Source organism: Lycium ferocissimum, unplaced genomic scaffold (assembly GCF_029784015.1).
Source record: "Lycium ferocissimum isolate CSIRO_LF1 unplaced genomic scaffold, AGI_CSIRO_Lferr_CH_V1 ctg2926, whole genome shotgun sequence".
NCBI classification, from domain to species: Eukaryota; Viridiplantae; Streptophyta; class Magnoliopsida; order Solanales; family Solanaceae; genus Lycium; species Lycium ferocissimum.
Window position 1 is genome coordinate 47,559 of NW_026724809.1, and position 16,624 is coordinate 64,182.

The 16,624-nt window shown below is 41.6% G+C and overlaps 1 protein-coding gene across 1 annotated transcript; it reads right to left on the reverse strand.

The window, feature by feature from the left end:
- Positions 1 to 15,112: 15,112 nt before the first annotated feature.
- Positions 15,113 to 15,526, reverse strand: LOC132043855 (uncharacterized mitochondrial protein AtMg00810-like). Its single transcript, XM_059434315.1, has one exon. It carries the CDS (start codon positions 15,524 to 15,526, stop codon positions 15,113 to 15,115), a length of 414 nt encoding a protein of 137 aa, XP_059290298.1.
- Positions 15,527 to 16,624: the final 1,098 nt, after the last annotated feature.

The window sequence follows — 16,624 nt, forward strand, 5'->3', positions numbered from 1 at the left end:
AATATTCTTCGTCCCAGAACAACCTGAACAAACTACTCCCGTTCCAAATATAAAAGTCAATCTAGTATCGGTTCAATATTTCCACTAAACCTTGAGCCTGAGGAACACAATAAATGGGAATTCCTTTCATAGGTTTCATCTTAGCCTTAACACCGTTTAAGTAAGCCACCTTATGTAATTTCCAAAATCCCTTTGGATGGCAAAAAAGGATAAACAGATTGGTACTTTACACCATCAGGCATCAGCGGAAGCTGCAAGCCAGTTGTCCTTCACGTTCATTTCCCGATATCTTTGTTTGGGAAGGTTGGAGTCGGTCACAGGAGTTAAATTCAGGCAAAGACCGTAGAAGTTGGTATTAAGAAGCTAATGCACTTACTGTTAGAAAATATGTGTTGCTGGTGAGAAATCTGGATATGCTTCAAGTCGTATTCCTTTTTTGGATCACTTTCCAAAGAGAATTATTTGTCCCTTACAAATACTCTCCCGGGTAGAATGAAGCAAATCCAAGAAACAATGAAAACAAGTCTCTGAACACAAAGAGAGCTTTGCAAAAATGGTGAACTACAAGTTTCATCAGTACTAGGCTGTAGGGAGAACTTCGCCATCCGAAACAGATGAGCATCCCAAGATATATCGTATGAAGCTCTGGGCTACTAATGAAGTTCGTGCTAAGTCCAAATTCTAGTATTTTTTTTAGGAAACTTAAGGAGGTGAAGAAGAGTAATAATGAGATCTTTGAGAAGAACCCAACAAAAATCAAGAACTATGGTATTTGGCTGCGTTACCAAAGTAGAACTGGATAACATGTACAAGGAGTACCGTGACACGACATTGAATGGTGGTGTGGAGAAGATGTACACTGAGATGGCTTCTCAACACCAAGTCCCTTGCTAATTCCTTAGTTAATATAGGTTGGCAAGATTATTAAGTGAATGTACATAGTCAATCGTGATCACTCCATCTATAATTAATTGATTTATATAACTGTGTCTAAGGCCAATATGCCTAGACTTTCCGTTATATATATGAATATACGCTTGGGCTAAGGTGGCCTCACTATCACAATGGATAGAAATCGGCGGCTTGGGCTTAGGCCATAATGGAACATCAAAAAGCAAATTACTCAACAATTCCCCTTCCTAAGAAGAGGATGACAAGGTGTCACGCCTCGAACCTGGGCCTGGACGTAACACGGCACCCGGTGCCTGACTGCAAGTGACCGAGCAAACCAACTAGCTGGCTGAATCAACATGTGATACCAAAACATAACTGACTTATAAAATAAAACTAACACATGTTGATTAACTGAAAGTCTGACTGAAATATCATAATACGGAAATACTTAGACAATCCAAAAATATTTGAAAGTAGCCAACATGGCTAAACCAAAATAACTGAACAACTGAGTATAACTGTCAACAGGACTAACAGAACAAATAGCTGACTGTCTGAATTGTGTCTATAAAGCCTCTAATGAATATAAAAAGGTAAGCATCTAGAAAAGTAAGAGTCGCATGTAACCGATATCGCCCAAAGAAACCCGGGGGCTCACTAAAGTAGCTGATACGAACACTCCTAAGTAGCTGGATCATTAACTCGTATGTCACGATGCAGGCCCCCAAGCAATAAAAAGGGGCATCAGCACATTTGAATTGTACTGGTATGTATAGCAACTAAAGCAATAAAATACGAAACCGAAAGGCCCTGGCGATAAATGTAAGCGTAATAGCAAGGAAGTAGAGATATGAATACTCACCGTTTCCTATATCGAACCATCTGTATTAGCTATGTTTGTATATGTGGGGCCTCGGCCCAATAATAAATGCACGCTATGGCCTCGTGTTACACTTCGGAAATTTTCCCTTAGCGTACAGTGAATAGACTAACGAAGGCCATGACGTATGCGAGGTTTGGACAAGTAAGAAATAGTCTTTAGAGTCCTAATTAAGATTTCCAAAGGAGTTCGGGTTAAGGCAAGAAAGTTGTTAAGGAAAGCGAGTTATAAGTTGTGCGTGTGTTGGGCAAAATTACGAGTATCGAGTTAATGATGTTTTAATAATGTTTTGGAGAAGAGTTATAACGTCCCTTAGATTGCTAATGAAGTGATAAACAAGTGTTAAGAAGGTTCCATAAGGATTGGAGATCAAACGAGACGACGGGAACAACTTCGGTGAAACTGTGAGTTTCACGACCATGTTCCACGTACCATGGAATGTTTCACGGACCGTGGAAGGGTCCGTGGAGCTCGGCCGACAGATGGTGGCTGGTGGTCATGAACCACGACCCGGATCCACGGACCGTGAAAGTGTCCGTGGAAGTCCCGACGGGCCGAACAAGTTCTAATTATATAAGAGTGTTCCCACTTCATTTATTTCATTCCACACACCTCTTCATCTCTCTCAAGACCTCTAGAATATTCCATACACTTCATCCACAAGAATTCAAGGAAAATTGATGCTTAACTTCATCAAACCAACAAGAATCAAGATTGGGAACACATTAAAGTCATCTAAGATAAGAAATTCCAAGAGAAAGTGAGTTGAGGGTTTGGTGTAAGAAGAGTGTTGTCACTCAAGGCTTATTCCTACAACATTTAAGGTAAGTTTTATGATCTTTTCATGTTGTTTGAAGTATTGAAGGGTTAAAACACTTGGATTATAGAAGAATATAGAGAGTGGGTCATAAATGCAAGAATAGTGCTCTTGTTGAGAAGTAGTTAGAATGAATCATGGGTATGGGTATGTTATGATCTTAAATAGATTATAAATGGTATGTAGAACATGGAATGAGTGGTATATGCGAAGAAATATGATAGTGAACTATGATCATGATTTTGGAGAATTGAGGGGAAATCGTGAAATGTGAATAATATAGACGAATGACGTTGTTGTTCATAATACTGTGATTGTTGTTATACACGTTGGGAGTTGATTTGGAATGTGGAGGAAGTCGTATAAGCGAACGAAATGCTGCCCAATTTTCCCTAGCTTTAGTAAGCGCGCTCTTATAATTACTTAGCTAATGTCGATATAAATCCTCTTGAAGGTAGAATGTGTGCATTAAGGGAAAGCGAGCAAGCGATAGAATTAAACGACAAAGGTATGTACAGCTATCCCCTTTTTCTTTCAAGGCATGATTCCTATGTTTTGTCCATAATCTTCTTACTCCTAGAAACGTTAGAAGGTTATAGTCTCTAAAGAATCTCACGATGAATCCAATCCTCGAGATTTTCGAGCCTAAGTTTCTAAATGATTTCATGACGTAGTGAGTGAGCTATAAAGCATATGGCCTCGACTTATGTCGAGTGAGCTATATAACATATGGCCCCAGTTCATGTCAGGGATCATTCAAAGTGAGACCTAACAGTGATAATGATGCCATAATGTACTCGGAGGTTTACGACCTTACGTCACTCCGAGAGAGCGCACTTTTAGTTGGGCTCTCATGCATGCTACGTATATTATATGTATATATGATATGTATATGTATATATGCGATATGTATATGTATATAAGGGATATGGGGAAAGGTGAGGCGCTATAGACGCATAGCCACCTGATCAGCTGGTATCTTATGATATCATCCCGGACGCGAGCTATATGGGTAATGGATCGGGCCGTTCGTTCCGCGGCAATATATTGATAGATGATGATATATGGATCGGGCTGCACGTTCCGCAGCAATACATGATATGATATTTTACGAGTATGCATGCATGACTCCGCCGTAAGAGGCAAGCAGTCACTGGTTACCTTCTTATCTTTACTTTATCTTCTTGTTCCCTTGTTATTTCATGACGCATGCCTTACATACTCAGTACAATTGTTCGTACGACATCCTTTTCTTTTTGGATGTTGTGCTCGTACCGGCAGGAGTAGACGGGGAGACGACCCGGCTTCCTAGGAGCCGGACCGGCTTGTGCGGGAGCACTTCCATAGCCGGAGGTGCGATCTACGATATATTATTTTGTGTACATACTCGGGCACGGCGGGGTCTTGTCCCGTCTTTATGATTCCAGTATTCCAGTTAGAGGCTCGTAGATACTCGTATGTGGGTAGCAGAGGTGATGTGACCCTTGATGTATATTCTGTATATTATTCTTTTGTTGCCGTGAGGGCCTATGTATATATATGAGTACATGTTTTATGGATGAATGTGTGAACAGATTAAGACAGTAGTAGTATGATATGTGGTGCTCGGTAGTCAGCTCCGGGTGCCCGTCATGGCCCACTAGGCGGGTCGTGACAAAAGTGGTATCAGAGCAGTTGCGTCCTAGGGTGTGTCTACGAGCCGTGTCCAGTAGAGTCTTGTTTATGGGTGTGAAGCGCGCCACACTTATAAACAAGAGGTTCGCGGGCATTTAGGAATAATGACGTCTTTTTTTTCCATAGATCGTGCGATACGGCCATAATGTAAGATTTCCTCCATTCTAATTGTGCGTTATGATTTCAGCGATGCCGACAAGAAAGACGAAAATCCGCACAATATTAAATGCTGCCGGGGAAGGCACCAGCCGAGAGCCTCCAGCTGAGTTGGGACATAGCGAGGCCCAGAGTGCTACTCCCTCGCATGTTACTCCCACTCCTATCCCTCCAGCGGCAGCGGAGCATGAGAGGGCCCCAGCTCCTCCCTCTATCGCTCCGGATCAGGATTTGCGAGATGCCGTTCAATTGTTAACTCAGTTAGTTGCCGCGCAGGCTCAGTGGCAGAGTGCGGGATCAAGTGATAGGGCGACCAGTGCCCGAGCCCATGATTTCATGAGTTTAAATCCTCCAGAATTCTTCGGGTCGAAACCGGATGAAGACCCCACAGGGCTTTATTGATGAGATATTGAGGACGTTGAGAATTATTCATGCTTCTGATACCGAGTCCGTGGAGTTGGCTTCATATAGACTCCGGGACGTAGCTATTTTGTAGTATAATAACTGGATTTCTTTAAGAGGGGAAAATGCATCTCCCCCAAAATGGCAAGAGTTTGTGGATGCTTTTATTCGGCATCATTTGCCACCTGAGGTTCGTCGGGCTCGCCCTGATAAATTCCTAAATCTTAAGTAAGGGAATATGAGTGCCCGGGAATATAGTCTTCGGTTTAATTCATTGGCTAGATATGCTCCGGCCATGGTAGCAGATATGGGAGACCGGGTACATCGATTCGTGAGGGGCTTAGGGCCACATTTATTCAAAGATTGTTTGACGGCCTCGCTACTGGAAGGAATGGACATCTCGCGTATTCAAGCGCATGCCCAGAACCTGGAAGAGCAACAGCAACAGCATAGGGGAGAGCGAGATGTGGATAGGGGGCACGGTAAAAGGACTAGATCAACGGGTGCTAGCAGCGAGTACAGAGGAGGCCATGGGTAGCAATATTCCAGATATTTAGGCCAGCCTGCATCTAGTGCACCTTCTCGGTTTGCGAGCTAAAAATTTGATCGCCCTATTTATTCTGGGCCGAGTCAGGGTTCGGGAGCTTCAGGTTCCCAGTATCGTGGTGATTCTAGCCAGAGGAGACCGTCGGTGCCACGGTGCAGTCAATGCGGTAAGTTACATTCGGGTCAGTGTCGCCGAGGCTCGGATGCTTGTTATACCTGTGGTCAAGTTGTCCACGTGATGCGTGATTGTCCAATGAGGAGCGGCCGAGATGAGGCCCGGCCCTACGAGTTCGACGACGGTTCTTCGTCGTTCGTGCGCCCGTGTAGGCGAGGGCTTCCCCGAGGTTTCGGCGGGCCGGTGGCGGCGGGAGGAGGAGCCTCTGGTTCGAGTGGTCCCCGAACCGTATCTGTACCTTAACCGGACGACGGAGGATGCGAGACCTCTCCGAGCGTTGTGGCAGGTATATTGACAGTATCTTCTTATGATGTTTATGCATTAATTGATCCAGGCTCTACTTGTCATATATTACTCCTTACATCGCTGGTCGTATCGGGATAAAACCCGAGCCAATCCAACCTTTTGAAGTGTCCACTCCAGTTGGCGACCCAGTACTAGCCAGGCAAGTCTATAGGGGCTGCATAGTTATAGTGTGTGGCCGACACACCGTAGCTGATTTGATCGAATTGGAAATGTTGGATTTGGACGTCATTATGGGCATGGACTGGTTAGCTTCTTGCTATGTAAATGTAGATTGTGAGGCCAAGGTGGTCCGGTTCCAATTTTCGGGAGAACCAATTTTAAGTGGAAGGGTAACCGCATCTCAAGGCGAGTGTTTATTTCTACCTCAAGGCAAGGAAGATGATTGCCAAGGGCTATATTTATCATTTAGTTCGAGTCCACGACACGAAAGTAAAATCTACGACTCTTGAATCGTTCGTAGGGTAAACGAGTTTCCGGATGTATTTTCGGATGAGCTTCTGTGTCTTCCCACCGAACGGGAGATTGAATTCACTATCGATGTATTGCGAGATCCGAGCCAATATCCATCCTCCCTTCGAATAGCTCTGCGGAATTGAAAGAATTGAAAAGCGCGGTTGAAAGATTTACTCGAGAAGGGATTTATTAGACCCGGTTCATCGCACGGGGAGCACTTTGTCTTATTTGTAAGGAAGAAAGATGGATCTCGCGGATGTGTATCGATTATAGGCGGTGAACGGGGTGACATGAAAGAATAAATATCCACTTTTGAGGATTGATGATTTATTCGATCAATTGCTGAGCCAAGTGGTTTACCAAGATAGATCCGAGGTCGGGATACCATCAAAGAGAGTCAAAGAAGAAGATATTCCGAAGAGCGGCTTTTTAGAACCGGATATGGTCATTATGAATTTAGGGTGATGTCGTTTGGCTTGACTAACGCTCCGTCGGTGTTCATGAACACGATGAATGATGTGTTTAGGCCATTCTTGGATTTATTTATAATTGTATTCATCGATGATATCACGGTATATTCTAAATCGGAGGAGAGCATGCGGAACATTTACGTACTTATCCTTGGAATTCTTCGAGCTCGCAAACTATATGCTAAATTTTCAAAATGTGAATTCTGGTTGAACTCGGTAACCTTTCTAGGCCACATCATTTCAGCCGATGGTATTCGAGTCGACACCCAAAAGATCGAAGCTGTGAAGACTTGGCCAAGGCCTACAACGCCTACCGAAGTCCGTAGCTTTCTGGGACTGGCAAGGTATTATAGGAGATTCGTGGAAGGGTTTTCCTCTATTTCAGCACCGTTGACGAAGCTAACACAGAAAATTGCTAAATTCCAGTAGACGGATGCTTGTGAACGGAGTTTTCAGGAGCTGAAAGTTAAGTTGACTTCGGCCCCAGTCCTAACACTTCCAGAAAGGTCAGAAGGTTATGTGGTATATTGTGATGCCTCTGGTGTCGGGTTAGGCTGTGTATTGATGCAGCACGGCAAGGTCATCGCCTATGCTTCCAGGCAGCTGCGAAAACATGAGAAGAATTATCCGACCGACGACCTTGAATTAGCTGTGGTCATTCACGCTTCAAAATTATGGAGGCACTATTTATATGGTGTCCATGTGGACATCTACACAGATCACAAAAGCCTTCAATATATTTTCAAGCAAAAGGAATTAAATCCGCGTCAGAGGCGATGGTTAGAGCTATTGAAGGATTATGACGTAAATATTCTATACCATCCTGGTAAAGCAAATGTGGTAGCTGATGCTCTTAGCCGTAAGCCCATGGGTAGTCGAAGTGATGTCCCGCCAAAAAGGAAGGAATTAGCTCGTGAGCTCCACCAACTGGCTAGCTTAGGAGTTCGCTTAATAGATTCGGGCAACACAGGAGTTAATGTGCTTAACCCAGTCGCTTCATCCCTAGACATAGAAGTAAAAGGGCGTCAATACGAGGATCCCAAATTGAGTTATTATAGAGAGGTACGTTCCCAGAAAGAGAAGTCACTATTTGAGATCTCTGCAGATGGGGTTCTCGGTACCAAAACAAAGTTATGTGTTCCTATATCATGACTTCGTCATCGATTCTGAAGAAGCCTCATTACTCCCATTATTCCGTTCATCCAGGAGAGCGACGAAGATGTACCATGATCTTAAACTAATGTCTTGGTGGGAAGGAATGAAGAGAGATATACCGAGCTTGTGGCTCAATGTCCAACCGGCCAACAGTAAAAATTAAGCACCGGAAACCAGGTTGCAAAAGATAGAAATTCCAACACGGAAATGGGAGGCGATCAATATGGATTTTGTTGTTGGATTACCTCGTTCTCGGCATAAATACGATTCCATTTGGATAATTGTTGACAGGCTCACGAAATCAGCACATTTTCTACCGGTTAGATCTACATATACAGCAGAGGACTATGCTAGACTATATCTCAAGGAGATAGAGATAGTACGGCTTCATGGCATTCCTATATCTATTATTACTAACAGAGGAGCACAATTCACAGCTAAATTTTGGAAATCCTTTCAAGAAGGATTGGGCACTCAAGTAAAATTCAGCACGACATTCCACCCGCAGAGTGATGGATAAGCTGAACGCACTATTCAAACCTGTAAGACATGTTGCGGGCTTGTGTATTAGACTTTGGTGGTAGTTGGGAGGATCATTTGCCACTTATTGAATTTGTGTATAACAACAGTTATCATGCCAAGCCTTGTATGGGAAGAAGTGTAGATCGCCCATCGGATGGTTTGAAGTTGGAGAAACACAACTAATAGGCCCAGAATTGATCCAACAAGCGGTTGAAAAGATTAAGCTTATCCGAGACCGGTTGGTGACAGCTCAAAGTCGCCAAAAGTCTTATGCGGACAATCGCCGTAGGAATTTGGAATTTCGTGTCAATGGTCCGGGTATTTTTGAAAGTATTGCCAATGAAGGGGATAATGAGATTTGGTAAGAAGTGTAAGCTTAGTCCGATACATTGGGCCCTACCGTATCGTACGCAGAGAGTGGGCCAAGTAGCTTATGAGTTGGACTTACCCTAGCGAACTCGGTCCATCCGCCCTTCCATGTATCGATACTTCGTAAGTGTGTTGGAGATCCGACCAAAATAGTGCCCGCAAGCGACATTCAAGTCACTGAAAAATTGGCTTATAAAGAGGTACCTGTTACCATACTAGATAGACAAGTGCGGAAGCTTAGAAACAAAGAGGTCGCCTCAGTTAAAGTTTTATGAAGAAATGATAACAGAGAGGAGATGACTTGGGAGGCAGAAGAAGCTATGAAGGGTAAATATTCGCATTTATTTTCACCCCAGAGGAGACTCAGGGTGAGACCTCAATGCTCCCATGTATGAAATGTTTTTCTTTATTACTTTTGGGTCGTGTGTGGCCATAATTCTTCTTGTTGATGTTGTAGCCCTATGTGGTGATGTTATTTTGGGTTCTTTGTGACAGGATGGTAGTGCCAGATTACAGGGAAAACTCTGGCAAAATTTTTGTAGGACTTTCGAGAATTTAACATTCGAGGACGAATGTTCTTAAGGGGGGGAGAATGTTACTCCTCGAAAATTTTCCCTTAGCGTACAGTGAATAGACTAACGAAGGCCATGACGTACGCGAGGTTTGGACAAGTAAGAAATAGTCTTTAGAGTCCTAATTAAGATTTCCAAAGGAGTTCGGGTTAAGGCAAGAAAGTTGTTAAGGAAAGCGAGTTATAAGTTGTGCGTGTGTTGGGCAAAATTACGAGTATCGAGTTAATGATGTTTTAATAATGTTTTGGAGAAGAGTTATAACGTCCCTTAGATTGCTAATGAAGTGATAAACAAGTGTTAAGAAGGTTCCATAAGGATTGGAGATCAAACGAGACGACGGAACAAGAGCGTGAAAGCGCGCGGGTTTCACGACCATGTTCCACAGACCATGGAATGTTTCACGGACCGTGGAAGGGTCCGTGGAACTGCCAGCAGAGATGGTGGCTGGCTGGTCATGAACCACGACCAGATCCACGGACCGTGAAAATGTTCGTGGAAGTTCCGACGGGCTGAACAAGTTCTAATTATATAAGAGTGTTCCCACTTCATTTATTTCATTCCACACACCTCTTCATCTCTCTCAAGACCTCTAGAATATTCCATACACTTCATCCACAAGAATTCAGGAAAATTGATGCTTAACTTCATCAAACCAACAAGAATCAAGATTGGGAACACATTAAAGTCATCTAAGATAAGAAATTTCAAGAGAAAGTGAGTTGAGGGTTTGGTGTAAGAAGTGTTGTCCACCAAGGCTTATTTCTACAACATTTAAGGTAAGTTTTATGATCTTTTCATGTCGTTTGAAGTATTGAAGGGTTAAAACACTTGGATTACAGAAGAATATAGAGAGTGGGTCATAAATGCAAGAATAGTGCTCTTGTTGAGAAGTAGTTAGAATGAATCATGGGTATGGGTATGTTATGATCTTAAATAGATTATAAATGGTATGTAGAACATGGAATGAGTGGTATATGCGAAGAAATATGATAGTGAACTATGATCATGATTTTGGAGAATTGAGGGGAAATCGTGAAATGTGAATAATATAGACGAATGACGATTGTTGTTCATAATACTGTGATTGTTGTTATGCACGTTGGGAGTTGATTTGGAATGTGGAGGAAGTCGTATAAGCGAAAGAAATGCTGCCCAATTTTCCCTAGCTTTAGTAAGCGCGCTCTTATAATTACTTAGCTAATGTCGATATAAATCCTCTTGAAGGTAGAACGTGTGCATTAAGGGAAAGCGAGCAAGCTATATAATTAAACGACAAAGGTATGTAAGGCTATCCCCTTTTTCTTTCAAGGCATGATTCCTATGTTTTGTCCATAATCTTCTTACTCCTAGAAACGTCAGAAGGTTATAGTCTCTAAAGAATCTCACGATGACTCCAATCCTCGAGATTTTCAAGCCTAAGTTTCTAAATGATTTCATGACGTGACTGAGTGAGCTATAAAGCATATGGGCTCAGCTTATGTCAGAGTGAGCTATATAACATATGGCTCCAGTTCTTGTAAGGGATCATTCAAGGTGAGACCTAACTGTGATAATGATGCCATAATGTACTCGGAGGTTTACGACCCTACGTCACTCCGAGAGAGCGCACTTTTAGTTGGGCTCTCATGCATGCTATGTATATTATATTTATATATGATATGTATATGTATATATGATATGTATATGTATATATACGATATGTATATGTATATAAGGGATATGGGGAAAGGTGAGGCGCTATAGTCGCATAGCCACCTGATCAGCTGGTATCTTATGATATCATCCCGGACGCGGGATGCTCGGACGCGGGCTATATGGGTAATGGATCGGGCCGTTCGTTCTGCGACAAAATATATTGATAGATGATGATATATGGATCGGGTTGCACGTTCCGCAGCAATACATGATATGATATTTTTCGAGTATACATGCATGACTCTGCCGTAAGAGGCAAGCAGTCACTGGTTACCTTCTTATCTTTACTTTATCTTCTTTTTCCCTTGTTATTTCATGACACATGCCTTACATACTCAGTACATTGTTCGTACTGACATCCTTTTTCTTTTGGATGCTGTGCTCATGCCTACAAGTAGACAGAGAGACGACCTAACTTCCTAAGAGCCAGACCAGCTTGCACCAGAGCACTTCCACAGACCGGAGGTGCTATTCCTGATATATTCTTTTGTGTATATACTCGGGCACGGTGGGGTCTTGTCCTATCTTTATGATTCCGCATTCCGGTTAGTGGCTCGTAGATACTTGTACGTGGGTAGTAGTGGTCATGTGCCCCTTGATGTAAATTATGTATATTATTCTTTTGTTGCCGTAAGCGCTTATGTATATATGAGTACATGTTTTATGGAATGGATGTGTGAGCAGATTAAGACAGTAGTAGTATGATACGTGGTGCTCGGTGGTCAGCTCCGGGTGCCCGTCATGGGCCACTAGGTGGGTCGTGACACCTCGGCCTAGTAGTGCATTAGTCAATGGCCTCGGCCATGTATACGTATACATAAGACTGTTCCCTTGGGCAAAATCACATATGTTCAATTATGGTTAATTAATAAAGACTGAGACCATAACAACAATGAACAATATTGAACTGTAATAGACATACGAATCGAATCGAAAACCTTGATCGTTTCTAGGATCGAGACTCATGTGGTAACAATGCATAAGTCAATAAAGATTTCGTGTTGAGTTCATGATATTCAAATTGAAAACCATGAACGAATTCTGTAACTACAACCCTAGAAGATAACAGTTCTACGACATATCATGAAACTTGGGCTAAACCGTATTCCGAGTCAAATTATCGACAAGTATGAAGAATGAGGCGTAGGGAGAATCATGAATATTCCCTAACGTAGATAGTTAGCCTCACATACCTTAATTCCAGCCTTTGAGCATAATACAATGTTCGTCAACCTTTCCAACTTTAATCTATATCAATACAGGTCAAAGGGATTCTATATTAGCAATAATTGCTATGCTTTGGTCATCTAAGCATTTTATCAAACACTTGGTGGGCATAAAGCTCCACAATCTCCATTAATGGTGTTTCTTCACCCAATTCCCATTCTATTACTTCTAGGTGATTCTACAATTTCAATTAGGCGTAATTAACATCATTCTCCATCACCCATATAATTATAGCAATCTCAAGTCAATAACCCAAAACCCTACTATAGTTCATGTAATTCTCTTTACTAAACCCATTTACTATTCTCCCAAGAACTCATCAATTCACTATTATGAATGATTAGAGTGTAGAAGCATTACCTTTTTGACATTCGATCCTCTTGAATTCGAGTTCCAGGGTTTCCATGCCCAACAATAATGTTCCACTCACAACTCTATCGATTAGAAAGGTTTACTCAAGTTAGAAAGAGATTAGGGACTTGCTTTCAACCTAGAATCGTGATAAAACTACCTTGGAGGGTTCTTGAGGCTTGGAAATTGTTCCCTCTGACTTTAGGGTGATTTTTTGTGACTAGGGGTATTAGGGAAATAAACCCCAAGCTTAAATATAACTTGAAACGCAAAATCCCGACTTTTGACTCGAAACCCGTCCTTATACGCGATGGGCCCGTGATGCACATGCAGCACACGACCCCCTGCAGGTCAGTATTCAGAGAGGGTGTTTTTGTGCTATCGGCCCGCGATGCGGGGCCATCGCACGCGTCCTCACAAGCGACCTGTGTTGGTTCTACACAATGTTCAATAAAATGGGCATAACTTCTTTTACATAGCTCTGTTCAAGATTCATAATATACCATTGGAAAGATATTTCAATGAGCTATAACTTTCATGTTTCAAGTTTCCTCAAATTCTCAACGGATTTTCACAAAATGTGACCGGAAGGCGTATGTATCGAAAACTTAGCCGATTCTATAGAATTTTAAGCGCCTTACTATTAGCCATATTGAGACGATCATATCTCCTTGCTCCTATCTCTTATTGGCCTAGTCCTTATATCATTAGAAAGGTATTTCTATGTAATACAATTTTCATTAAGGGTACTTTCCAAAATTCCCAACTAATCAAGGAGTTATGGCTGCCCGAAGTAGGCCTATCAACCATTTTCGCAAAACGTTCAAACCTTCAGTTTTTCCACTAAAACTCTAATGATATGAGTCTAACCTTAGTTCTAAGATACGGGGTGTAAAACAAGGCAACAAATACTGCAGCCATAGTTGAATCTATAAGATACATTTGCTTCTTAGATCCCCAGATATCGCACCCCCAACAAACAGGTATACCCCTCCATTTGTTGAGGAATAATTCTCTTGATCAGTTATCCAACTTGCATATGAATACCCTTCTAGTATAGCGGGATCACCACTGTACTACATGCCGTGATCTAGCATTTTCTTGAGACACTTTAGTACTCTTCTTATAGCATGCCAATGATGCGCACTCGGATTGCAAGTATATCTACTCAACTTACCCACTGTATGCGCATTGTCGGGTCCCACCTTAGTCATAGCATACATCAAGTTCTTGATAAACTTAGGATATTCAAGTTGAGCAATTACCCTTCCGCCGTTTCTTTCCAATTTAAAACATGGATCATAAGGTGTAGAAATAGGTTTACAATCAAAATGATTGAATTTCTTAACACTTTCTCAATATAATGAGATTGCGCGAAGGAAAAACGACACCATTCCTAATAATTCTTATACCAAGAATGACATCTGCTTCTCCCATGTCTTTCATGGAAAACTGAACAGATAGAAATCTTTTGGTGGTCTTGACCTGTTCTATGTCGGTCCTAAAGATCAACATATCATCTACATACAAGCAAATGAAAACACCTTTTTCTTTTTCAAATTTTGAGTAAACACATTGTCCGATTAATTGATTTTTAAGTCATTAGATAAAATTACTGTAGAACTCAATTCAATAGATAGCTCAATAATTTAACGAAAAATAATGGGAACAAAGAAGAAACGTGAAAATATTTGCCGAGAAAAGTGGCTGGATACTTTATTCAATACTCTTACTGGCCTTATATAGGCTTACAGATTTATCGGACTCATAATCCCACTAAATCACTAACTAAACAAATTCCCCTAAACTTTAGGAAGAGATATCTACTACTCTAGAAACTAGGAAATAATACCTCGCAACAAAATAACAACTTAAGCTAAAAAATAGCTACAAGCACTCGGTGAAATTAGAATAGGACCGATGTTAGCAGCTCTTAGTCAAATTAGAATAAGACCGATGTTGTACGACTTTAACAACCCTCTCGACATCGCTCCCGCCTTAACCATGCCTAGCCGCCGAGAGAAACTTTCAAACTTGTCGACACTCAAACCTTTTGTGAACGTAGATCTGCAATTTGATGATCCGTTTTTTATATGCTCTAAAACCAATCTCTCCTTGCAATACTTTTTCCCCGATAAAATGGTAATGTATCTCCACGTGCTTCATTCTTGCATGGAAAACCGGATTTTCACCAAACAAATTGCCGATCGCTTATCACAAAGGTAAAAGGAACCGCATAGCTAACCGGTTGTCTGTAAATCCTTCATCATCTGCATAAGCCATGTACTTTCTTGAGCCGCAATCGTCGCCGCCCGATACTCCGCTTCTCGTTGTTGACAACGACATCTGTTGGTCGCCTCTGCTACACCAAGAAATTGCTCCATCTCCAAGCTTAAAGACAAAGCCCCTAGTTGAACGACGAGTATCATGGTCTCCCGCATGTCGCAGTCACAAAGAGTCGACTAACTTGCATTCTTCACCTTTCTTATACAAAAGACCATACTCAATTGTGCTTTTTATAGATCTTAGTATTTGCCGAACAGCCTCCATATGATGCTTCTTTGGATTGTGCAAATAGCGACTCATTACATGAACTGCAAAAGAAATATCAGGCCGAGTCTGAGTTAAATAAATCAGACTACCTACCAATTGCCGATACATCATCACATCTTCTAAATCTTTTCCTCCATGCGTACGCATCTTAGAATTTGGTTCAATTGGTGTTGCAATTGGCTTGCACTCCAGCATTCCAAACTTATTCAACAAATCTCTGGAATATTTTTGCTGATGGAGAAAAATTCCTCCTTGAGTACGATCAATCTCTAGACCAAGAAAATGATTGAGTTGTCCAAGTTCTTTCATATGAAATCAGACAGATAAATTCTCCTTTGTTTGGAGAATTTCTTCTTCATTATCGCCAGTTACAATCAAATCGTCGACATATACTAGCACAATAGATATCTTCCCTCCATCGACTTTGACAAACAAACTTGAATCTACAAATATAATAAAATAACCACTTTGAGCTAAAAATTCTGCAATTTTACCATACCAGGCCCTTGGTGATTGCTTCAATCCATAGAGCGTCTTCCTTAGCTTACAAACATACTGTGATGTTTTTGATTCTGGAAACCCATTGGTTGAGCCATGTAAATGTCGCGATCTAGCTACCCATGTAGAAACGCATTCTTAACATCCATCTGCCACAAACTCCAATCTTTGCTTGCAGCAAGTGCAAGTAAGACTCGCATAGTTGTAAACTTTGCTACTGGACTGAAAGTTTCATCATAATCGAGACCATATTCTTGAGTGAATGCTCGAGCTACTAATTGAGCTTTATGTCTCTCAATTGACCCATCTGTGCGGATCTTTATTTTATAAACCCATCTGCATGATATGGCTTCACATCTTTTGGCTTTGGACAAGTTCCTAAGTCTGATTAAGTTCTAATGCAGCAATCTCTTCCTCCATTGCTCTAGTCCACAATAAATTTTGCGCTGCTTCTTGAAAACTTTCAAGTTCTTTTACATCTTCTTATTCTTGTCACACCCCTAATGAGGAGTATGACGAGCTCCGACCCGTAGGTCGAAAACCACCTAACTTAATAGATACTTAGAATATCACATACCATAACTCAGAGAACACCTGCACGCAGAAAAGGCCCAACATAGAAATCTCCGATAATTCAATATATATATACATATGCGGACCGACAAGGTCGCCACAACATAACGTATATCATAAAGCCGGCAAGGCTATCAGAAAAATATCAAGAACCTAAAACAAGGCCGACAAGGCCATACATAATATTTACATATCCCACTATGTCCATGAGCCTCTAAGAGTATACATATGAACATACACTATACTAATAGAAAAGTACCAAAAGATAGCAAGCCCGGAGTAGTGGCACTTGCTAACACCGCCAAAGCTGGAAAATCTCATCGGTTGCTCCTCGAT